We start from the raw sequence: 24,795 nt of genomic DNA, 5'->3' as shown, positions 1-24,795 counted from the left end.
CAAGGCTGTCCCCTACAACCAGTTCTTCTATGAGGTCCTCACTACTCATCAATACCGAATCTAAAATGGCATCCCCTCTTGTGGGTTCAGCAACTACAGAATCGGTCAGCTATCACATCCAGGAAAATCTGAGTCCTATTATTATTATTATTACTACTACTAGCACTAATCTTCCAGTCTATACCTGGGAAGTTAAAGTCTCCCATAATCTCACAGTTCCCAGCAGTATTTACTTCATTAAAAACATTAAGGAGGTCTCTATCCATATCCAAATCGGATCCTGGTGGTCTGTAGCACACCCCAAGCACTATCCCAGGGGAAGCTCTAGTAGCTTTCTTTCCCAATGTGAGTTTCACCCAGACAGACTCTGTCTTATCCATTGCATCACTTCTATTTCTTTACAGTCCACTTCATCACACAATACTACTCCACCACCTTTGCCTTTATTTCTGTCTTTCCTAAACAGCACATGCCCATCAATACCTGTAGTCCAGTCACGACTACTATTCCACCATCTTTCTGTTATCCCTATCATATCTGGTTTCACTTCCTGCACCAGTAGCTCTAGTTCTTCCATTTTGTTACCCAAGCTCCTCGCATTGGTGTACAAGCATCTTAATTTTTGCTGTTTTGCTTCACTCACATTCCTTACATGATTCGTCACAGTCATTCTACCGCCAGTGTCACCTATTACACTGGTATCTACACCACCCTTCCTCTTCATGTCCATTCTCCTACCCATTGCTATAGCCTTTCCTATTTCATTTTCCTCCCTCTCAGTTAAAATCAGGCGTGGAGATCACCCGGGCGTCTCCCCCAACTCCCTAGTTTAAAGCTCTCTTCATCAGCTGTGCCAACCTCCATCCTAGAAGTGCATTTCCCTCCCTACTCAGGTGAAGTCCATCCCAAGAGAACAGTCCTCTATCCATGAATGCCTCCCAGTGGCCATACATCCCAAAGCCCTCTTTATAGCACCACTGCCTGAGCCGTCTGTTGATCAGAACCTTGTCACGCCTTCGTTGTCCTCCTCTAGGGACAGGCAGGATCCCGCTGAAGACCACCTGAGCCTCAATTTCCTTAAGAGTCTTCCCCAGCCTGGCAGTCTCCCTTGATTCGTTCCAGTGAGAATCTAGCCGTATCATTTGTACCCACGTGAAGGACAATCAGTGGATTCTTTTCCGTTCCCGTTAGGATCCTCTTCAGCCGCAAGTCCACATCCCGTATCTGAGCACCCGGCAGACAGCACACCCTTCTGTTCCCCGGATCAGCTCTGGTTACAGGCCTGTCTGTTCTTCTCAGGAGGGAGTCCCCAATCACATAGACCTGCATTTTCCTGGTGACGGTGCGATTCTCCAACCTATCTCCTGTTCTTTCTGGCTTCAAGTCCTCTCGTCTACTCTTCTCCTTTTCAATCTTCTACAACCCATCCTGGATCCCCCTGGGACTCTTATTTGGTGGTATCTCCATTGGCTCATCCACTCTTTGCATAGGACTAGCTGCTCTTCTCTTCTTCCTTGCCCTCCCACCTTCAGTTACTGCTTGCTGTGCCCCTTCTTCATTTTCCAACTCCGCAAACCTGTTCTTGAGCTCTGTTTCTCCTTCACTAGCCCGTCTTTTCCTCTGCCTGGTTCTTGTAGTCACATGCTTCCACTGGCCACTGTCACTGGAGCCCAAGATAAAGTCCCCCAGCCTGTAAATATGGACTATGTTCTTTGTTACTAGATGGATACATTTAGCCATATTAAAATACATATTGCTTACTTGCACCCAGTTTACCAAGAGATCCAAATAGTTCTGAATCAGGGACCTGTTCTCTTCAGAATTTGCCAACCCCCCAGTTTTTGGGTCATCTGTAAACTTCATCAGTGATGATTTTATGTTTTCTTCCAGGTCACTGATTTAAAGGTCAAAGAGCATAAGGCTAGAACCAATCCCATCAGGATCCCACTAAAAATACACCCACTTTATGATGATTCCCCAAATACAATTACATTTTGAGAGCTATCAGTGAACCAGTTTTTAATCAATTTAATGTGTGCAGTGTTAGTTTTATATCATCCTAGTTTTTTAATCAAAATATCATGCGGTACCATCAAATGCCTATAGAGAAATCTAAGGATGATTTAATGGGGGTTGGTCTTGCTTTGAGCAAGGGGTTGGACTAGATACCTCCTGAGGTCCCTTCCAACCTTAATCTTCTATGATTCTAAGTATATTATATCAACACTATTACACTGACAAAATAAACTTATAATCTCATAAAAAAATATGTTAAGTTAGTTTGACAGGATTGACCTTCCACACACATTGCATTATTATATTACCCTCCTTTAATTAATTATTATTAGTCTGGTATCAGCCGCTCCATTATCTCGCACGGATCAATGTCAGCATGACAGGCCTATCGTTATCCGGGTCATCCCATTTACCCTTTTAAAAAAAACTGGCACATTAGCTTTGTTCAATCTTCTGCAACTTCCCCAGTGCTCCAGGACTTATTGAAAATCAACATTAATGCCAACTCTTTCAAAACTCTTTGATGCAAGTTACTTAGACCTGCTGATTTTAAAAAATCTAACTTTAATAGCTTGTTTAACATCTTCCAGAGATACTAATGGAGTGGAAAGAGTGTTATCACCATATGATGAGACTATATCATCTGTTTTTTCACCAATTACAGAACAGAAATCTCCACTGAACACTTCTGTCTTTTCTGCATTATTGATAATTATACCATTTCCATTTAGCAGTGGACCAATATCACTGTCAGGATTCTTTTTGTTCCTAATATATTTAAATAATTCCTTATTGTCCTGAACTCTGCTGGCCATAGATTTCTCCTTGTATCCCTTCGCTTCCTTTATCAATTTTCTACAATTCTTAATTTCTGATTTATATTCATTACTATCAATTTCCCCTTTCTTCTATTTGTTATATTATTTTATTTTTTATAGCTGCCTTCACTTCCGCTCCAAACCAGATCCTTTTTTTAGCCAGAATACTCTTCTTTATGATTGTTGGATTGTGGCTTTGGAAGCAGCTACTGAAGTATTTTTAAATTAGTCCCAATAAACAGAAAAATGTAAATGATGAAACTCTTCCTTCTAGCTGATCTGGCTCATAATTGTTTTCAGCTTTGTGAAATTGTCCCTATTAAAGCACCAAGTATGCATTTTACTGGTCTGGACTTTATTCTGGTTGTGCATTATAAATGTGATCAAGTCATGATCACCTATACCTAAGCTACCATTAATTTTTAGTTCTGTGATCAGTTCCTCTCTATCTGTTAGTAAAAGGTCTAATACAAAATTCCCCCATGTTGGCTGCAACACTTTTTGAGTTAGGAAGTTGTCATCTGTAATGTTTAGAAATTCCAAGGATACTTTAGTGAGACAATCACTCAAACTGCAGTCCCCCATGTAACTTTTTTCCTGCACATTATAGATAGGTATGTAAGGAGGCTGTTATCTGGTTCCCTAATGTGATTTGGTGGTCTATAGCAGACACTGACTAATACCCAGCCTTGTGCTCTCACCCTCCAGGACTATGATGTGCGCCTGTGAGGGACAAGAGGACTACGGCACTGACAAGGGCGGGTTTTCTTTAGCATGTTGTGCATTGACCCAATGCCAGGTTCAGGATTTTTCCTCTGTAATGTAAATATGCAAGGATATAAATGGGAGCAGGTTTGCTTGGAAGGAATAAATTTGGGTCTAAAATGAGACCTGTGTCTTAGAGTGACATTTGGAAGCAGGTTTCCTTATGGTGATGATTAGGCCACTAGCTACTAAGTAACTCTGCAGACTGGCTAATTTTAAGCACCGTGTAACACAGACCTGCTCTGCGCAGGGTTAGACAGCACAGTGGTAAAAATGCCTGAGTTCTGTCTACACCACAGGTTCCCCCATTGCAGCCCCTGCTCTGATTGTACCTGTGGGTGCTGAGTTATGGGCCCATTTTTGCCAGCATAGATCCAGCTTGTGTGTCTTCACAGAACCTAGCTCAAGGGTGCAACAAAACTGACCAAGAGGTCTGCCCATAATGTAACATGTCAACACGGCGTTCCGTATCAATGCACTGGGACTCCAGACAGGAAAGAACCTCTCTGTCACTACCTTTCATTCCAGCTCCACCTTCTCCTTAAAATCTTTCTTCACCTTCATTTCACTTGGTAAAAGTTTACTCCTTTAACCAGCGTCACCATCTACCCTGCTACTGTGTAGTGGGCCTGCGTTAGTCTTTGTAAAGCACCATGTAATAGCTAGGCATGGCTATCAGGAAGAGGTTTTACTGCACTCCTCCCCTCAGGCTGCTCAAGCATTTCATGCCAGACAGTTTGTTATTTAGAGTCACTTACCATGAGTGTGCTGGCTGAGCGTGGAGTCACTCTGAGGGACTTGCAGCTTATAGTTTAGATATCCAGCCAGGTCTTTAACCCAGACAGATGGGTTCTCAGGAAACAGGCTCTGGCTTTTATCCAGCTCCTTCTGAAGTTCCGTTAAATCAAGCTGTAAAAGACACACAAAGAACATGCTATACAATCTCACTGTGAGAGTCAGAGAACTGATCTGAAATCTAAGGAGCTTCAGTGTGGAAGAGCAAGATCTGAAATAAAAGTTAGCTCAGGAAGATTGTGTAAACGGACAGTTGTACTGAATTTCCATCTGCAGTGGTGTGAAAAGAGCCCTGCACTTCCAACACAGGCTTCCTAGAGCCACAACCAGCAGAGCTCCCTCTGCCGGACAACCCTTTGCATCATTCCATGAATACCAGCAGCTGTGTTGAGACACAAGGTCTGGCTTTGGGTTTTTTTTATATAGAAACAATCAAAATCAGTAAAGGCCAATGCTGAGGAAGAAAAGAAGAATACAAAATATGCAGGGACCTGAACACTTGTCCAGAACTGAACAGATTTTTATAGGAAGAATGAAAGCCAGTAAAGCAAATAAAAATAAAGCGCTGTTCTAAACTGTAAAGAGACTATGCAGAACTTGCCCTTTCTTGCTCCCCATGAGTATCAGAGTCAGAGCTGGTGACTAAAATATGTTTTCATGGCTTTGTGATCCTGTGAGCACTGGCAAGCCAATAGCTGAAAGTGAGTCACAGCTGGACTCCGCTGTTTCTTGCATCAACCAGAACTATTTGCTAAATTTCAATTACAAGGCCAATCGGTTCAACTTGTGCATTCCCACCAACTGGCAAGGGGAATACACAGGTGTTACCAAGGGCATAATCTGAAGATAATGAGATAGCATGTGGCAGCTGCATTTTTCCTAGCAGTCAGAGTCAACCATGCTGAGTTGTCCACACTTCACTATGTACAACTGTGTTTGTATCAGAAACAGTGCAATTTGGGGCCTCAACCTGCACAGGGACTGGAGATAGGAAACAACTTGATAGCAATATTCCTTGTTTGTCTGAATGACCCCAAACCAGCACACTGGACCAATAACTAGTCTACTTAAAGACACGTTATCTTCATTGTCACCCTCTCCCTATTTGTCACATCTTGTTTTAAAATAGACTGTAAGCTCTCCAAGCCCGGGACCATATCTTGCTACATTTATAAATGTGCTCAAAGCAAGGAGGGCCCGTTAGTCCAGAAGCATAGCTGGATCATTGTGCAACAACTGAAAGTCTATTCTACTGCACCCTCAGCAACCAGCCGTATAAGCTTCCTAACTTCTATTCTGAACTGATAGATTTAATGCCTAACTTCTATCATTCTTGTAAAACACAAACACAATTAACACTGACACAAGAGATGAATTTTAGCTAAACAGGTAATCAAATATAAATGGTAACACGTCCTTCTCGAACAGAAATGTAACAGATACCACTGTGATGAGAATGGAATAAGAACCTAGATTAAACAGAGGGAACTGAATACAGCAGCCCAGCAGATGGCTGGTGTAGTAGGTCTTCATTATGCCACTGGTTCAGGAGAAGGCTCCCTATGTCTAGTTGCAATGCAATCTTTGTTTATTTGGCTTTTCTAAACAACTCAGTCTACGTTCAGGTACCTCGCCCTCGGGTGCTGGATAAGCACCTAGACAGACAAAGATTCTAGCAGGTTTACTTAGAACACGTAAAGCTTGCGCAAGCTGAACTACATTATATTTCATCAGGCGGAATGATGAACAAGATTTGAGAGAACATTCTCAGCAGTGAAGCCTTCGTAAGGCCCCTTTCAGAGAGCACGAGGAGTGGGCGGAAAAGAAGCCAGCGCTTCCTGCTGACTGTCTGCAGTGAGTTTTCTGCCTGCTGGAGCAGCAGCACCACTTCAGGAGCCTGCCACAAAGGAGAAAAACAGAACTAATTCCTGCAGTCACATTTCTGTCAACAAAGTGACAAGATTATCCACTCCACTCGAGCAGCAGACAACATCATCACAATGACTAGTAATTACTGGTATTATAGTAGGACACAGGAGCCCCAGTCATGGGTCAGGCCCTCAGTGGGCCAGGCACCGTACGAACATAGAACAAAAAGTCCCAGTTGGGCTTTGGCCAAGTCGTACCAACAAGGTGTTTGGGTGTTTTTAAAAAGCAAGCCAATGTTTACTTCAAATAATAATTGTGACCTCCAAGAATGATACTAGACACACCTAGGCGGTACATGGGAGTCCCCCATCCCATCTCAAAGCACGGCTCAGACATTTACACAGAGGGCACAGAATGATACTGGGACAGAGGCAGTACACTCCCTACCCCATTTTCCTCACTGAGATCTAATATTAAAACTCCAAGGACTCCCTACTGCTTTACAGACACACTTGTTCAGACAGTGCAACGGTGAACAGCAAAATACCAGTTTGGCTCAGTGAGCACCAGGGCACATCAAAGGCAGCCGCCTCTGAAATCTGAATTCTAGGAAGAGGTAAGACAGGCACTTTCCAGAACTGAATGCTGCTGCTCAAGGCACATGGGTAGTCTGGGCATCACAATTTGCTCCACTAGTCTGGTCAAGCAACCTCTTACAGCTCCAACAGCATCAAGACCAGTGTTGGAGCCCCAGGATGGAAGAGTAAGAGAGAGAACAGCACAGTGCAGGAGGAGAGAGGGAAGTCAGAAACGTTCACATTGCAGTGTACTCAGTATTTATGCTCTGCTGCTCCCCTCCAGTTGAAACTGCTAGCTAGCGCTTCCAAAAGCTGCTTTGCCCTTTACATCCTCTTACTTTTCTTATTACTCTGAGATTGCAGAACTTCTCTTTAGAGTCACCTTTCTATACTTGATGTCATTTTCCCTCCCATGATGCTCTTGGCCCCCTGTATTCTTCCTGATCCCTTTTCAGCTCACTCCCACATTTCACCTTCTGGCTTTTCTTAAGATGTGCTTCACAGACTTCTACAACATTGCACCTGGCCATGCTGGTCTTGAACATGGAGGTGTAAATCCTGGTGATAACAGGGCCCAGCATTCAGTATTCCAGGATGGTGAACTGCATGCTGGGAACTGTCAACTTCACCACCTTGTTTTCTCCTATAAACAGAACAAAATTTCAGTCCCAGTGCACCATCTCGCCCCCACACCGAACACATACCCCTCAAAATCCACCTGCGGGTTCACTTCTTCCACATGGCCTGCCACTCTAGCACACATTAGTCAAATGCCTTCCTCACTCCAACTAAGAGTAGACAGTAAAAGTAAGATGGAAAGGGGGAGAAGACAAAGAACACTTTCCTACAGATCTTCCGGTGCATCTTTCCTCATCAGCGTTTGAATTTTGGAAGCTAAGAACCTCAAGCAAAGGACTACCTTTATTTTTGTCTCAGACAGCACTGAGCAAATGGCTGGCACTTAATTACATTAATACATACATCTCTGAGAGCTGCAGCACTGTATGACAGCGGCTGCTCTATTTTATGCAAATTAAGTGCAGCTCCTGAACCATTAACATTGGAGTTGGAGAGAGCGGGCACCCGATGCTCTGCTGCAGCTCTGGGCCTGGCTTCTGGTGCCACAGCCAGGAAGAGTTCAGATGAGCAGCCCATCTATAAACTCCTGACTGCTGGCGCACTCTCTACACACCTCCTGGCCCAGTAGCGGGAGGTATAAAACTCACAGCTTTCAGCGCATCCTCCAGCGTTCGGAATTTGCCCTGCTTGGGTCCTGCATCAACAGCACTGGACTTCTTCGCGTTTTTCCCCACGTTCTGTTTTTTGTGATGCTGCTCAGGGGCGAGGGCTGGAGTCATCTGCTCTTTGTTCTGCTTCTTCGCTGTCTTCTCAAACCCCAGCTCAAAGATGGTGTCGGATGTGGCGATAGGAGCTAGAAATAAGAGAAGGGGAGGAAGGTGATCGGCTCAGCTGAGACAGGCGCAGCCGCTCACCTAAAAGCAGATCTGTTGGGATGAAGCACCTCGGCTAAAGAAGACCCTACACACAAGCAAATAAAGTACTCGGTGTAGGAGACGCGGGAGTCAGGGACTACAGCTCCGCAGCAAAGTGCGAGCCCCTCGGGCTGGGTCTCCAGGGCAGCCAGCCGCCTTCCCTCTTCCCCCCAGGATGAGGGGGGGCAGTAGCGGGATCCGCTGCCCCCCCCCCCACCTGTGCAGCAGGCCTGCCTCGCTCACACCTGTGGGGGGGTGCTGAGCCCAGATACTCACTCTGCCCCAGGGGGGCCGAGCCCACCCCCCGTGCACTGGGGCGCACCCCACACGGCCGAGCCCCCCCCCCCCGTAACTGGGGCGCAGCCCACGCACCCCACACGACCGAGCCCCCGAGCACGGGGCGCACCCCACACGGCCGAGCCCCTCCTCCGTGCACTGGGGCGCCCCACCCCCCGTAACTGGGGCGCCCCACCCCCCTAACTGGGGCGCCCCACCCCCGTAACTGGGGCGCAGCCCACGCACCCCACACGACCGAGCCCCCGAGCACGGGGCGCACCCCACACGGCCGAGCCCCTCCCCCGTGCACTGGGGCGCCCCACCCCCCGTAACTGGGGCGCAGCCCACGCACCCCACACGACCGAGCCCCCCCCCCCCCCGAGCACGGGGCGCACCCCACACGACCGAGCCCCCCCCCCCGAGCACGGGGCGCACCCCACACGACCGAGCCCCCCCCCCGAGCACGGGGCGCACCCCACACGCCCCCACTCACAGGCCGCAGGCAGCAGCCGGCCGCTGTTGGGCTCCCCCATTGCCCTGCGCCCGCTGACGCCCCCCGCGGGCCGCCGGCCCCTGCCCCTGCGCACCAGCTCCCAGCGCCCCGCGCCGGCCGGAGCCGGAGCCGGAGCCGGGGCCGCGCCCGCCGAGGCCATGGGGCGGGCCGCCGACAGACGGACGGACAGACGGAGCCGCGCTGCCTGCCTGCCTGCCTGACTGACTGGAAGGCAGGGCGCGCGCGTGCGCGTGCCCGCGGGAGGCAGGGCGGGGGGGGGGCGGGAGCGCGCGCCAGGGCCCGCGCGGATTGGCCTCCGGAGCGAGGACGCGCCCCCGGGCCCCGCGCTCGCTCTGCCACGTCCTCTGCCCCGCCCCCCCGCGATGGGTCACGTGCACCAATCGGGGCCGAGCGGCGGCTGCGTCCGCCTGGGCGGGGCCACTGAGCACTCCCTCCCTCCCTCCCCCGCCCCTCCCCCTCACACAGCCCCTCCCCCTCGGAGCCCCCCGCTCCCACCCACCGACCCTCCCCCTCAGTCAGCCCCAGGGCCCCTCCCCCCAGAGTTCCCCTCCCCCACTGCCCCCACCCCCATATCTCCCGCCCCTCATTGCCCCCCACCCCCACACTCCGCCCCCCCATCTAGCTCCCCTCGCTCCCGCCCACATTGACCCCCCCACCCCCAGCAAGCCCCCCCTCACCTGCCTCTTGCCCCTCCCCCCAGTGCCCCTCACCTGCCCGCCCTGCCCCTTCCCCCCAGTGAGCCCCTGGCCCTGGTCCTTGGCCTGGGCACCCCGCATCCCCACCCCTCACCCCCCCCCGCACCCCTTGCAGGGCCCAGCTGCCCTGGGGGGGCAGGGCTGGCTGGGGGGGCTGGGCTGGGCTCTGGGGCCCTGCTGTGGAAGTGGGGGGCTGAACGCCTGCGCTCACCAGCCTGGCACAGGGGCGGGAGCCGGCCAGAGTCAGGCCTGGCCTGGCCAGCCTCTCTGCACCTGTGTTTTCATTCCCTCCAGCAGCGCCGGCAGACCTGCTGTGCACACGCACACAGCCGCTGCCCTCACTCCCACCCCAGAGGGGGCTGCCTCTGTTCCGGCAGGAGCAGCAGTCCCTGGCTGGTCCGTGCAGATTGCAAAGTGCCGCCGAACCCGCCAGGATGCAGCCAGGGTCTCTCTCGCTCTCGCTGACTGCCCACCTGGGTTGCAGCACCTTCCCACAAGTCACACGTTTCAGGACCAGCCGGAGCTGTTGTGATCCAGTAGCCTGACCTCCGACATCACATAGACCACAGACTCCCACCCAGTGACTCCTGCATCCAGTCCATCACCTCTCTCCGTGCTGGCGTCTCGTTTAGAAAGACATCCAGGCTTGATTTAAAGACGCCAGGAAATGGAGAAGCCACCACTCTGCCTAGGTGTGTTCCTCCACAGGTTAATTCCCCTCGCTGTTAAAAGGCTGCTCCTTATTTCCAAGTATGAATTTGTTTAGGTCCATAGATTCCCAGGCCAGAATGTACCGCTGGGATCATCTAGTCTGACCTCCTGCACAACACAGGCCAGAGACCTGCCCCGCAGTAATTCCTACAGCAGAGTTTTTAGAAAAATAGCCAACCTCGACTGAAACCTTGGTCCATGATAGAGACTCCACCACCACCCTTGGTAAATTGGTCCAGTGGTTAATTAGCCTCCCTGCTAAAAATTTACACCCTAGTTCCGGTCTGAATTTGTCTAGCTTCACCTTCCAGCCATTGGATCATGTTAGATCTTTTTCTGTTAGACTGAAGAGCCTTTTATTAAATATTCGTTCCCCCTCTAGATTCTTTTAGGCTTTGTCTACACTAGTACTTTTGTCAATAAAAGTTTTATCAGTCGGGGTGTGAAAAAACATACCCTGGCCCTGACCGACATATGTGTCACTGACAGATGCACTGGTGTGGACAGCGCCATGTTGACGCTCTGCCACTGCTCGTTGGGAGTGGTTTAATTATGCCGGCAAGAGTGCTCTCTCTCCCATCAGCATAGAGCGTCTATACGGGAGACCTTACAGAAGCACAGCTGCAACAGTACAGCTGTGCCACCATAAAGTCTGTCGTGCAGATATAGCCTGAGACTGAGCAACCTTCTTTTTGTTAAGATGAGTAGATTGAGCCCCTCTTTGAGTGTATCATAAGAAAGGTTTCCTAATCCTTTAATCATCCCTGTGGCTATTCTCCGAACTCTCTCCAGTTTAATCAACATCCTTTGAACTGTGGACACCAGACCTTGACATGGGATTCCAGCAGCGGTCGCACCAGTAGTAAATCCAGTAAATCTTTTTAAGTCACTGCTGCCCAGGATAGAGTCCCCTGTCCTGTAAGTGTGGCCTGCGTTCTTTGTTCCTCGACGTGTGCATTTACATTGAGCCGTATTAAAACAATCCCAGTCACTCTGTATCAGAGATCTCTCCTCTTCAGCCTTTGCCACTCCCCCAATTTGTGGGTCATATGCAAATTTTATCAGTGATGATTTTATGTTTTCTACCAGGTCATTGAAAACACTGTTAACTAGCGTAGGACCTAGAACCGATCCCACTAGAAACACATCCACTCGATGATGATTCCCTCTTTACAATTATGTATGAAGACCTGTCATTTAGCCATCTTGTAATCCATTTACAGTGTGCCATGTTAATTTTATATCATTCTATTTATTTAATCAAAATGTCATGTGGTACCAAGTCAAACACCTACAGCAGTCTATTACATTAACACTGTGACATTTATCAAATAAACTTCTAATGTCATCAAAAAAATAAATCAAGTTAGTTTGACAGGATCTATTTTCCTACACCATGTTAATAGGCATTAATTATCTTACCCTCTGTTAATTCTTTATTAATCAAGTTCCATATCAGCTGCTCTATTATCTTGCCTGGGAACATTTTCAGACTGACAGCCTCTAATTCCCCAGGTCACCCCATTTACCCTTTTTAAATATTGGCACAATCATTAGCTTTTCTCCAGTCTTCTGGCACTTCCTCCGTTTTCCAAGACTGACTGAAAAAAATCAACATCGATGGTCCATTGGGCTCCTCCACCAGCTCTTTTATAACTCTTGGATGCAAATTACTGTTCATATTCCAACCTTTGGGTCCCGTTTTGTCTTTGTCTGTGAGGTTACGAGCCCTCTGCCATCACAAGACTCCCTGGGGTACAAAAAAAACATGATCAAGTCACCAGTCAAAAGATGGGTGGCATGCGGGTTACTGGACTGCATGAGTCTGTCCTGCACTAAGTGATATCTACAGTCAACATTTGACTAGATGCTACTTTACTTCTGTATTCCTTGAAGATAAATACCACATACCTCCTCCCCAAATCCCACCTTCGGGTAGAGGGTCCAGAGTCTCCCCAGAAAGAGAAAAAGTTATCACTTCAGCAAGAAGGCTGCAGGACCCGGGAATCCCACTGCTGCAGCTCTGTGTTCTCCCTCACAGACTTTTTTCTGAGGCCATATCCCAGGGTGTATGACATGCCTGAGACCCCAGGCAGAGCCAAATCTCAGGGGCTCTGAAGTTTCTGTGAGGAACGGTTAAAACAATGGGCATGTTTCGTCTTGAGAAAAGAAGACCGAGGGGGAACCTGAGAACAGTCTTCAAATATGTGAAGGGCTGTTGCAAAGAGGATGGTGATCAGTTGTTCGCCATGTCCCCTGAAGGCAGGACAAGAAGTAATGGGGGCAAGTAAACTGCAGCAAGGCAGAGTTCGATATTAGGAGAAACGTCCTCACTGGCAGGGCAGTCCAGCTCTGGAACAGCTGCCAAGGGAGGGTGCAAAATCTGCAATACCCCCTGGTCCTGCCTGAGTGCAGGGGGCTGGACGTGATGACTCTCGAGGTCCCAGATTTCAGCCCTGTGTCACTACGAGGCTGTAGTTCTGCTAAGCCTGTCTCCTGCTGTGCACTCACACAACGCATTACACCAGTGGAGTCACTCACCGTGCGCAGCGCAGAGCTCAGCTGCCCAGCCCAGGCCGGCAGGTTTACACCAGAGGCCAGTTTGGCTGCCTTGCACGCAGCCATAGTGCCACCATGTGGTTCCATAAGATAACCAAGGTTATCCATAAGATAATCAGCGCTGAAAGAAATCTCTCCTGAACCCCCTCTTCTGGCCTTCAGACAACCCCAGCCCCTCCAGACTCATCATCAGATGCTGGCTCCCCACAGACCAGGACGCACCAACGCACAGCGGCACCACACCCAGCCAGAACAACAGACGTAAAACATGCTGACGTCTCTCCACTGCTACGGTGATCGACACCCCCCACAACACACTTTTCAGGATCCATGGGCACGACACATGTTCCTCACGCAGTGCACTAATCATAGAATCAGAGATGATGGGGGTTGGCAGGGATCCCAGCAGGTGTCTAGTCCCACCCCTGCTCAAAGCAGGACGCACCCCAAGTAAACCATCCCAGCCAGGGCTTTGTCAAGCGAGGCCTTAAACACCTCTAAAGATGGAGATTCCACCACTTCCCTAGGTAACCCATTCCAGTGCTTCATCACCCTCCTAATGAATTTTTTTCCTAATGTCCAACCTAGACCTCCCCCACTGCAACTTGAGACCACACCAAAACAAATTGCTCCTTGTTCTGTCATCTGCCACCACTGAGAACAGCCTAGCTCCATCCTCCCTGGAACCCCCGTTCAGGTAGCTGAAGGCTGCTATCAAATCCCCCCTCATTCTCCTCTTCTGAAGCCTAAACAAATGCCCCAGTAGCAATTATGTGGGTGAAACCAGAAAATCACTGCACTGTGGAATGAACTCACACCAAAACAACTGCGGGTGAACACTTCACACAGCGGGTCACTCTGTGTCTGCCCTAGCAGTCCCCATTCTCCAAGGAAACCTGCACAGCACCTCCAAACGAGGAGCTGGGAGTGTCAATCCATCACCCTGCTAGACATTCAAACCCTGGTCTGACCAGAGACAACGACAGTGGATTATGGCTGATCACAACGATCTGTACCCCACTCCTGGGACTGGGGGGGTGTTAACAGACCACTTCACCTTGAATGGTCCCTTGAAATAGGTGCTACCTACCTACGCTGAACAATCCCTCCACCCTCTGTTTAGCTGGGACGCTGGAGTCCTTTCCCAGTGCTGAAGCGCAGGGCTCTGTGTGGCCCAAACCTCCTCTCTCACAGCAAGAGCTAGTACCACAGCCGCCCTGTCTCTAGTCTGCCAGAGCGCAGACCGGCACAGCTCTCAAAGCGCTGGACCATGAGACCCGCCCACGGCTGGGGGGACAGAGCCAGAGCCCTGCCGCAGGCCAGGCAGTGCGCGTCAGAACTGGGAACCAGACCCCGGGCGTCGCTTCCCCATCGCTGGATGGGGGAGGCCGGTTTGAGCGGCCAGGCTGATGATGGGGCTGGAAGTGGGAACAGCTGCCTGCGCTCCTGCCCCTGTGCTGCATCTCCGCGTACGCGTGGAGCGGGATGCCGGTGGGCCCCGCTTTACTCCTAAAACTCCAGCACATCATCCAGTGGGTCTTTTCCAGTGCCCGCCGCCGCAGTTCGCCATGCCAGACACACGCCCGTTGGGATGTGACCACGAGGACCCGGCTCGGCGACAGGCATGTCCCTTGCTTGGCACTGGCCTCACAAGGTGGGTGCAGTCGATATGCACGGGCCCCACTGGCGTGTGCGCTAGCCCCACAAACACACCATGGAAACAACCAACCTCTAGCAAACGAAAGCCTCCCGGCATCCAGCAAGACTCTGCACCGCCTCCCACTGAGTTATCCCCCTCTAGAAAAGCAGCGAGCAGCTGGGCCTTGCGCTGGGCCCCGTCACTCAACAAATCCTGGCTCTTGCTAACAGAGGGGAAGCAAGTTCCAGGCCTGAGGCCCTTCGCTGGAACGCCTGTGTGACCTGTCCATGCCCAGGGCAGCCACCTGAGAATGCCACGGCTGTAAGAGCAGAGCAGATTCTGCCAGCACTGGTGGGTGGAACAGTAGTCAGATTTCCCAACCAGCCACAAACTGCGCTTCTGAATCCCCACAGAAGCCAGTCCACAAATGCCCACAGCCCCTTTACTGCATTTCAGCTCCTGGCTCCCAAATCAGCACCAGGTCCAGTAAAGAAACCAGTTCTTTAAACTCCATACTAGAAAGGTTCCCTCTGACTCCGAGGGTCAGCCACAGCACCAGATCAATATAAGTCTGGATCTTACCTAAAATCCCACGCTGCCAGCCAATCCTTCAGTAACTAAACTAAAGGTTTATTGTAAAAAGAAAGAAATAAACCATGAGCGAACGTTAAAGGATTAGAGCAAATCACAGATACATACACATGATTAAAAGTCCATTTACATCAGGTTTCTGGGAGAATTGTGGAGTTGCAGCTTGTACAGTTCCTCTGGTTCACATCCAGTATCTGGATGGGTCTAAGTCCTTCGGTTCAGTTGCACAATGAATAGATCCAGAGGTCGGTGTGTGTCTGCAGCTGGACAGGAACAAAGACAAAATGGATCCTGTGGTTTGATCTTATAAACCCTCTGTCCCGGGCCATGCGGCCTGGGGAAAGTCACAAGAACTAAAATGGAGTCCAGAGTCACATGGGCCAATCCTGGTAACTTCAGGTGTGCCTGGGGTTTCTTCCTGGGCCCCTTGCCTCTGTGAGTGTCTTAATGGGCCATTAAACAGGCTATCCGGGGTGTTGCCCGGGCAGCACAATTTGAAATACAGATATCTCAAATATACCCATAACGTCCATTGCACCCATTGCACACGGACGTGAGTATTATCATCTGACTTAGCACAGCACACCCTTGCTAACAGCACCTGACATGGCACATCTCACATGAGCTACGAAGATTTTGACACACTGATGTTAACCAATATGACAAATACCCTCCCCGCCCCCCATCCACCCAGCATGACAACCTGCCTCCCAGCTCAGCTGCGGGAAGGGGGGTGTTCACCACCACCCTCCTGCTGCTTTCAGCCGCGTGCCCCAGCCCCTGGCATGGAGGAGTGAACCCCAGCAAGGCAGCGTAACGCCATGCAGCCCACTCCGGCCCTGTGACGCGCAGTGTTCTCAGCTGAGGCCTGGCCGCTCATTTCAGCCGCGTCGCCAGCGTCCCAGTGGCTGCCATGGAGAGCAATGCATGCCCATGGCCAGGTGTTTCCAGCGCGCTGTCACTGGGCTGGCGGGCGCCTCCGATGGCCCGGTGCCATACCGAGTTCTTACAAGGGCATTTGACGTACCACAAAGCCGTGATCTTCCTGTCAGCGGGACCCACCGCAGCCCTCGGTCCCCACAACGCTGAGCCCGCTGATGGGGGCACAGCGCCGCAGGACGCACACCTCACCAAGCCAGCACCTGGGGGGGCGTCTGCGCCTTGTCACGTCAGGCTGGGCCGGACCGTAACGGGATGAGCCCCACCACCCCACACTGCTTCTCGGCCTGCACGGGACGGGGGCCCAGGCCTGGATTCCCCAGGCAGCACAACTCATGTACCACAGGCCAGCCACATTAACCTGCATTGTGCCTGGCACTGCCCGAGGGTGCGCTCCTGCCCTGCCTTCGCTCACAGATGTCCAGCCGCCAGCTGGCGCCAGGCGCGTCCAGCTCCAGGACCGCATGACGGCTCCTCCGGGAGCCAGAGCCATCTCCAGGATCTCCTGCTGCTCCGGGCTGAGTGGGTTCCTGCCCTCCAGACGCCAGGTCCGGCTCAGCACGCCTTCCCAGGCGCCTCTCCCCTTCTCCCGCCGCACTGGGCGGCCCTGATCTGAGAGCACCACGGTGTTCGCTGGGCTCCACGTCCCCCCGCCCGGCCCCAGGGCCAGCCCCGCAGTCACCAGCGCTAGGAGCAGCACGGCCCACGTAGGGACGGGGGGTGGCTGCACTACACGGAACAAACCCAGGCTCCTCGCGCGGATTAGCTGACCCACGTTAGCGAACCCACTGCGGGCGCTACGCAGCAGAGCCAGGGGGCGGGGGCTGCACTGTGGTTGTGTCACACAGTGCCGGCCGGCCGGGGGGGGGGGTCCTGTCGCTGTGGGCACAGACACAGCCATAGAAACGGACCCACCACCTGCCACTGCAACGCGGCTGGAGATCCCGCCGCAGGGAATGGGGCAGCACAAACCCAGCCTGGGGGTGGGTTGCGGGGGGAGAGCCGAGCCCCCTCATGGCGGCCCCATGGAAATGGGCACAGCACATGCAGGGCACGGCGCACCACGTGTAACACCGCCTGGACTCTAGCGAGGTTTACACGGGTGCCCCTCACCCGGGCATCTGGGCGCATTCGTCCGTCAGCCCCGCTGCAGCCGCCCCGGGGCCGAGGAGGGCGGCGCTGCCGCAGCGCGATGGCTGGGTGAGGAATCGGCCCGGAGCGTGTGTGTGGCCCTAACACAACCCTGACCCGCACCTCACAACCCCCGGGACATGCGGCAGGCGAAGAAACGGAGGCGCAGCGCGAGGGACGTGACAGCGGCTGAGACCCCAGGAACGCTGGCCTCCGGGGCCTGCTCGCAGCGCAGGGCAAGGTGGCGCTGTTCTAGCCGGAGGTGGGCCGAGTGCCTGGGCCCTTTAAGGCAGCAAGGCATCCTGGGAGTGCTTGCTGAAGGATAAAAGGCAGCGCTGCCCAGTGGGGTGACTTGCTGGACAGGTGGGGGTCTGAGCAGAGGAGGGTCTGGCTGTTCTTGCGGCGCCGGGAGGCCAGGCTGGTTTCTGCCCGGGCTGTGTATCGCTCGTTCCGGCCCGGGCGCTGGCCATGCCTGTCCTGCCCTGCCAAATGCCACGGCCCCGCCCTTCCCTAGCCAGGCCAGGGGGCCCTGCCCTCTCCAGCTGAAGCAGTCAGGGAGCAGAATGCCTGTTTTGTACCCCCATCCCTGGGGCGCTTCCCTGCCCGCATGGGGACACCCTGCTGGGAAAGCGCCTGGTGTGGCTGGGGTCTGGCTGCCCTCGGTTCCCGCACACAACGCTCCCCGGGAACAGAATCCGGCTCCCTGTGGCAGGCTCCCAGACGCCCGGGTGAGGGGCACCCGTGTAAACCTCGCTAGCGTGCAGGCGGTGTTACACGTGGTGCGCCGTGCCCTGCATGTGCTGTGCCCGTTTCCATGGGGCTGCCGTGAGGGGGGCCCAGCTCTCCCCGTCAGACCCCCGCAGGCTGGGTTTGCGCTGCCCCATTTCCCTGCGGCGGGTGGTGGGTTTGTTTCCATGGCGGTGTCTGTTACCTTGGCGACAGCTGGGCACCGCGGGGACTGGCTGTTGATGGATGGTTGTAGGGCTGTGATGCTGCACAGGCGACGCTGGTGACACTCGCTGTGCTCACAGCGCCGGGCCTGGCGTCTCCCCCAGCGGCCTGGCGTGAGCGGGGGCGGGGGACGGCGCAGGACTCGGGGCGCTCCCTTATCCCTGAGCCGCCGGGGCTCTGCTGGCAGCTGCACGGCGCCGGTTCCCTTCCGTGCACCGTCAGCCTCTCCAGCCCCCAGCGCACTGGCTGGACGCGCCCAGGACAGAGGGGCTGGGGTGGTTCTGTCTGCCCTCCTGCAGCGGGGGGGGGGGGAGGATGGCAGGAAAGGGGCACCCTGGCTGCTCCAGCCTGCGGGGAATAGGTGGTGAGCAACTTGACGCCTGTGTGACCGAGCCTGGGGGTGACCCACAGCGTGGGGAGAGCGACCCCTGGCCAGGCCTTTATCCGCTGCGCAGCCAGGCGCCAGGCAGAGACTTTCCCTGCATGCACTGGAACCCCCGGAGCTTTGCTGGGGTCTGCCCTGCCACTGGGAGGGTCAGCGGAGGGGAGGGCGACAGCCCAGCCTTAGCCAGCCCAGCTCCAGCGAGCAGCCCAGCTGGGGACGTGACCCCCCCACGGCCAGGGGTGCCCGGGATGGAGCCGTGAGCCCAACACACTGGCAGCATTGCCTGTATCGAAAAGGTGTTGTGAAGGGCTCACACACGGGTCAGCGCCTGGTGCATGGACGGGTGACGCTGGCCGGTTGCAGTGACAACGTGGGCGTGTGTCTCACTATTTTGGATGAGTAGTGTGTGTGCCTCAGTTTCCCCCAGGTACTGCATGGTTCCCTAGGTGGGGGGAGACGGTGGGTTACACGTTGCAGAGCTCCAGGTGTGGCTGTTGGCTCAGAAGACCATGGTTGCTCCGACTGCCTGGACAACGGCGCCTAGTAAATAACGACCTAGGGCTGCCAGCCCCCCCGGTGCAGGAAGCCAGCTGGGTGAGAGCCGCTGGAGAAGGCAGGGCTGCGTTGGACGGACAGCTGACGCGAGGTTTGCCCTGGAAGAAGAACAAAGGGGTAGCAGGAAGCGGGACACACACGTCTGGACTGGGCCCCAAAGTGGGGGGATCAGAGAGAGAGTTCGGGGCTCAGGCCTGACCCAGCTGGACGTCGCTGTAATGCTCTCTGCTAACCCAGGACTTTCCAGCTGTCTAATAAACCCCCCTGCGCTCACGCCGGGGCTGAGTCACGCCGGGTTAAGGCAGTGAGGGGGCATTGCTCGGTGTGGTGTCCGCGTCTTCCCCAGGGGTCCAGTTCCAGAGCTGGGCGAGAGCACCAGGCCTGTGGAACTGTGACAGTAGCATTAGCGTGGGGTGTAGGTACGGGTGACGCTGGTCAGTAGGGTTGGCACGGGGTGTAGCTGGGGTGACGCTGGTCAGTAGGGTCAGCGTGGGGTGTAGCTGGGGTGACGCTGGTCAGTAGGGTTGGGGCGGGGTGTAGGTACGGGTGACACTGGTCAGTAGGGTTGGCACGGGGTGTAGCTGGGGTGACGCTGGTCAGTAGGGTTGGGGCGGGGTGTAGCTGGGGATGACGCTGGTCAGTGGGGTTGGGGCGGGGTGTAGGTATGGATGACGCTGGTCAGTGGGGTTGGGGCGGGGTGTAGCTGGGGTGACGCTGGTCAGTAGGGTTGGGGCGGGGTGTAGGTACGGGTGACGCTGGTCAGTAGGGTTGGCACGGGGTGTAGGTACGGGTGACGCTGGTCAGTAGGGTTGGAGTGGGGTGTAGGTATGGATGACGCTGGTCAGTAGGGTTGGGGCGGGGTGTAGGTACGGGTGACGCTGGTCAGTAGGGTTGGGGCGGGGTGTAGCTGGGGTGACGCTGGTCAGTAGGGTTGGCACGGGGTGTTGTATGAAGAATTATAACTACGTGCTGGAAATACGCTCCTAACCTGTGCTTGGCAGGGCGGGTTACGTCTCCGCTGCCTAGCCGAAGAAATGGGTCCTGTCTGCTGGAACGTGCAGCTATGTAACGTGCGCAGCGAGAGCCACAGAAACCCCTTTCTCCGACGGTGCGCGGCGGCAGACCCGTGCGTGGGGGTGACAGGCTCCTGCCCGGCCCGAGGGGGGTTAGACTGCAGAGATGAACGTGGGTGTCAGCGCCTCAGTGGCTGCATCGTGCTGAGCCCCCAGCAGGGCTGCCTGCCCGTCAGAGACACACGCCGATGCTCCAGCCAGAGCGAGAAAACCAGCGCGGCCTCCTTCCGCTGGTGAGCGAAACCAGCGCTTGGCGCGGCTCCTGCCTGCCACCAGGCCAGCCCCGCGGGCAGAAAACTGGGCTGAGCAAACGCCTTGGAGACAAAGCATTCGGGTTCCTCCCTCGAAGCGCGTTTGTACCCATCGCTAGCCCCACCCGTGCCCTGGGTGCCGTCACCCGGCCAGCCCCGCGCAGGGCCCGCAGCCAGCCAGGTGCTGCAGACTGGCTCTAGCCAGGGGCCGCCCACGGGCCAAGGTTTGTGAGTGCAACAGAGAGGGGCTGAGCGTGGCCGAGGAGAGCCTTGGGGGCGCTTGGGGCTGGTGGGGCACCCTGCGCGGTGGAAGCCAGGGTGAGGCCGTTGTGCGGTGGGCAGGCGGCTGGTGGCAGGGCGCTGAGCCGGGCTGCACAGCGCGGCGTCAGCCAGGGTCACAGGGCAGGCGCTGACACCACCCCGGCCTGGTCCCGGTGACCCCCAGTGGACCAGAGCCATCGTGTGCCCTGCCCAGGCTGAGGGTAGCCACGAGCAGGGCGGGGCAGGGACAGCTGGTGCCAACCCGCTGGGTTTAAAAAAAAAATCCCGTATTTTTTCAAACTTGCCTGATTTAAGCTGGTCACGGTTGGGTTTAGTTGCCTGCTGGTCCCTGTTGTCCTGCTTTTTCCTGCAGTCAGCAGGGCTAGAAATGCACTTTTCCTTTGAATGCCAGCAGAGTCTGACAATCCCAGGACTCCAGGAGCTGGGGCTGTGGAGAAACACCAAGTGTCCTGCGAGCTGGCAGCACCGAGTCCTGGGGCGTCGTGACCAGGCAGGCTAGTGCGGTGAGAACAGCCCCTTGCAAACACGCCCACACGTCTTGCTGGGCACTGGGGTGTGGGGCATGCACGGGCGCAGGTACAGGGACAAACACGCATCGCGGGAGGAAACCGCCCGTACCAAACCAGCAGCGTTGGCGCAAAGGAATTTGCTCACCCTATTTTCTGTGGGAGCAGGGCCTCAGCCAGGCTGTTACTCCTTCCCCCAGCAGTGGCCGGCCGGCCGTGGATGTCCAGGCAGCAGGCACCGCCACGGCCCCCCGGCTTTGTGCGAGGAGGGAACTGTCTGAGTAACGTGAGCGACTCGCCGGCACAGCAGGGCAGCCACACGCCAGCTCTGACCCCAGCGGCTGACCCCTGCTGGAGCAGGGCACGGGGGACTCAGAGGTGAAGGGAGCCTGGTGTTCTAGTGCGTAGGCAGTGACACCCCCGGGCAGTCAGAGCTGCACACACCCCATGCGGTGCCTGGCTGGCGGGACGCAGGGCGGGGAGACAAGGGTTTGCGACCCAGGGACCTGCTGGTGGCCAAGGGCAGAGGGGTCCCGGGGCTCTCGGGGGCCTGCTATTTACAGACTAGCGCACCGGCGCAAGGGCTTTGTCTGACCGGGCCCCAGCCGGTGCGGGCGGCACGGGAGCGGTTGTGGAGCGTACAGCAGGCATCGTCGTAACGCCGGGGCCGGGGCCTGGCAGGTGACATGACCCGTGTCGTGATCGGACTCCGTGCCAGGGAGCGGAGCTGGCGGAGACGCCAGAGGGAAACGAGCCGGAAGCGGCCGGGGGGGCTTTGGGAGATTCGGGGGTGCAGCAGGACACGCCGGCCTCCTCCGGGCCGTGCGGACAAGCTGCCAGCCGGCTGGATCTTAGGAGAGGCGCTGCCACGGCTGGGCACATGCAATCGTTTGGCCCCGTCTCACGCGGTGCTTTTCACTGGAAGGGCTGGTCTCTAACGGCCCCTGGAGCCGCCTGGGACGCAGGCGGGGTGGGCTGAGGCAAGACGGCTGCCCTGGGGCGCTGGATTTCGGTGGGGCCCAGGGGCTGGCGTGAGCCTCGTGTTCACCCGCCAGGCACAGAGGGTGGCTCGCCAGAGGGGCTGCCAGGCCGGTGGGGCTAGGAACTGACGCCCACAGGCCCAGGCCGGAGGCAGCCCTGGGGCCCGCCAAGTGGCACAGGATTCTCCTCTGACGCCCGCTGCCTGCCCACGCCCCCAGTGCCGCGCCGCGGCAGCGCCTGGCCCAGAGGAAGGTGCAGCGCGAGCGTCTGTCAGCCCTTAGCTCACGTCATCCGTGGCCCGGGAACGACTCTCTGGCAGCAGACACGGCTCCGGTGCCACCGGGCCCACCCGGCCCCCAGCAGACACAGGCTGCACCTCCACGCTGGTGGGACTCCCCGACGGTCCCGCTCATGGAGACCCGGCCGCAGAGATGCGCTGAGGCTGTCTGCACGGCAGGTGCTGGAGGCCTGGCTCCGGCTCCGGCAGGGAGACACCCCAGGGCGGCGGTGGGGGGCGTTAGGTCATTGCAGTTAACGCACCCGAGCGGCAGCGGCACGGTGGATGGGTGAACACGGCTGGGTCCAGCCCAGGGGTCACGGTGCTCGCAGGCATGGGGCGAGCGATGGGGTGCAGTGTGGGCCTGGCCGTTCGAGGGTGTTTGGGGAGCCCTGGGGGTTTCCTGTGCTGGCCCTGCCGGCTGGCGCTGGCCTGAGCGGGAAGCCAGCGAGGCGCCTGGGGAGGGAAGAACGGGGCAGCTGGGGGGTGGCCCGGCTCCGGGGCCCAGGCAGGGAGGCCGCAGGTGGGAATCGCCAGCCTGGGCCCAGGAATCTGGTTTTTGGCTGTGATGCTCCGCAGACGCCCGTCCCCCTTGGAGCTGGTCTGGCCATTTCTCTCGTGGGGGGAGCCCGGGGAGCTGAGCCAGACACACCCCGGCTAGGATTTTACCACACCAGTTTATTTGAACTCCAGCGTAACACAGATGCAGGTTTGCACACCAGACGACGGGGCAGACAGGCAATGCAGACGGGACAAGGCAGCAGTGGCGGTGTGGGATTCTCATCACGACCGCAGGAGCTAACCGGCGGGGGCGGGCACGGAGACCAGGGCTCTGCCCCTCCAGGCAGGGGTCCCGCAACGCCCACCCCCCCGCAGCGTGCAAAGTGCCCGGGGGCCGCAACCCGGGAGGGGCTCTTGGTGAATGAACAGAGGGAAAAAGAACATTCACCGATTTCAACGTGGAGCCTGGGGGGCTCCCGCTCCCTCCCCGTGCAGTCGTGCTGGGGGCGTCCCCTGCTGCAGGACCCCACCCGGCCCCATGAGAGCGCTGCTCATGGCATGCAGACACCACGGCCTCCGCCCCGGCGCGGGGCCCGCGGGGAAAGCCACGTGTGCAGCCTCGGTGTCGGTTTTTTAAGAAACAAAGAGGAAATAATAAATAAAGGCGTGCCGTCCCGTCGGCCCGAAGAGCCCGCGGCCAGGCCCAGAGCAGCTGCCGGCGCTCGCTGCGCCTCCTCGCGCCCCAGGCCACGCGACCCGTGAGCACAAGGGCCGGAGTGCACGTGAGATCCAGCCCGGGGCACTAGACAAGGGAGTGGGTCTGGGTCTGTACCTGGGACGCGGGTGGCGGGAGCCCCGCCGGGGAAGGCTGCGGCGCTCACACCGCCGGCGACAGCTGAAATAAATAAGGGGGCTGAGGTGAGAGGGGCCCGAGGGGCCGGGGCAGGGAGGCCAGGGCCCTTCCCCACCCGTCAGCCACTGGCATATTTACAACTCGGCTCTCCTCTCTCTGGTTCCAGGTGTTTGTCCCAGAGTCCGGGGCTCCCAGGATCTGCTGCTGGACAGAAAGCACTGGGGTGGTGGCTGGTTGGTTGAAACTGTTATAATGTGTGATAGTGCAGGCCGCGGCTGTGCGCGCAGCCCCTCCAATGTCCGTGGCAGGACGCGCGGGCGCGGGCAGGCGGGCGGGCGGCGCCATGGGACGCAGGAGAGGCTCAGAGCTAGTATTCATCTTGGTCCTCCGGCTGCTGCTCCTCCACCTCCTCGTCCTCCGGAGGGGCAAAGCCTTCCTGTGGGGGGGGCGCAGAGACGGCATGAGCCTCCCCGGGCCTCGTGACATACAACCCCCCCCCGGGGCTGCTCCCACCAGGGCAGCGCTCGTCTGGGCGGAGACAGGGAGGCCAGGCTCAACTCCCCTGGGAACTCAGGCCTGTCCTGCCCCCAGCACGGGGCGCACGGCTCCGACTGGCCTCCTGGGACCTCAGCCCAGAGCAGTAGCCCCTGCCTGGTGCGTGGGCTGGCCGGGTTAGTGGTGCTGTGCCCGGCGGGAGGCGCTTGTCCCTGGCGAAGGGGAGAGACCCATACCCAGCTCCCCGTCGGCACGGCACAGCCCACGGATGGCCACGGCCATTGCAAGGGCCCGTA

General features: G+C 56.1%; 2 protein-coding genes across 6 annotated transcripts in view; both read right to left on the bottom strand.

Annotated features, from left to right (window-relative positions):
- Positions 1-9,313, bottom strand: part of TMEM214 (transmembrane protein 214) — a 36,886-nt gene extending 27,573 nt beyond the window's left edge. For both annotated transcript variants that reach the window (XM_067550494.1, XM_067550495.1), the window contains exons 1-3: positions 9,104-9,313; positions 8,068-8,273; positions 4,358-4,508 (exon numbers count right to left, since the gene is read on the bottom strand). In XM_067550494.1, coding sequence (XP_067406595.1) covers positions 4,358-4,508; positions 8,068-8,273; positions 9,104-9,263 — 517 coding nt within the window. In that variant the 5' untranslated portion in view covers positions 9,264-9,313. The remainder of the gene's footprint in view (positions 1-4,357; positions 4,509-8,067; positions 8,274-9,103) is intronic.
- Positions 9,314-23,308: 13,995 nt separating this feature from the next.
- The window catches only part of MAPRE3 (microtubule associated protein RP/EB family member 3), a 60,131-nt gene continuing 58,644 nt past the window's right edge, over positions 23,309-24,795 (bottom strand). For all 4 annotated transcript variants that reach the window (XM_067550489.1, XM_067550492.1, XM_067550491.1 and 1 more), the window contains exon 7: positions 23,309-24,440. In XM_067550489.1, coding sequence (XP_067406590.1) covers positions 24,372-24,440 — 69 coding nt within the window. In that variant the 3' untranslated portion in view covers positions 23,309-24,371. The remainder of the gene's footprint in view (positions 24,441-24,795) is intronic.

The sequence above is a fragment of the Emydura macquarii genome, unplaced genomic scaffold, assembly GCF_026122565.2.
Source record: "Emydura macquarii macquarii isolate MOO-44397 ecotype Brisbane River unplaced genomic scaffold, CSIRO-AGI_Emac_v2 contig_1300, whole genome shotgun sequence".
Lineage (NCBI taxonomy): Eukaryota > Metazoa > Chordata > Testudines > Chelidae > Emydura > Emydura macquarii.
The sequence above is the reverse complement of the archived record's forward strand: the minus strand, read 5'-3'. Positions and strand labels throughout refer to the sequence as shown.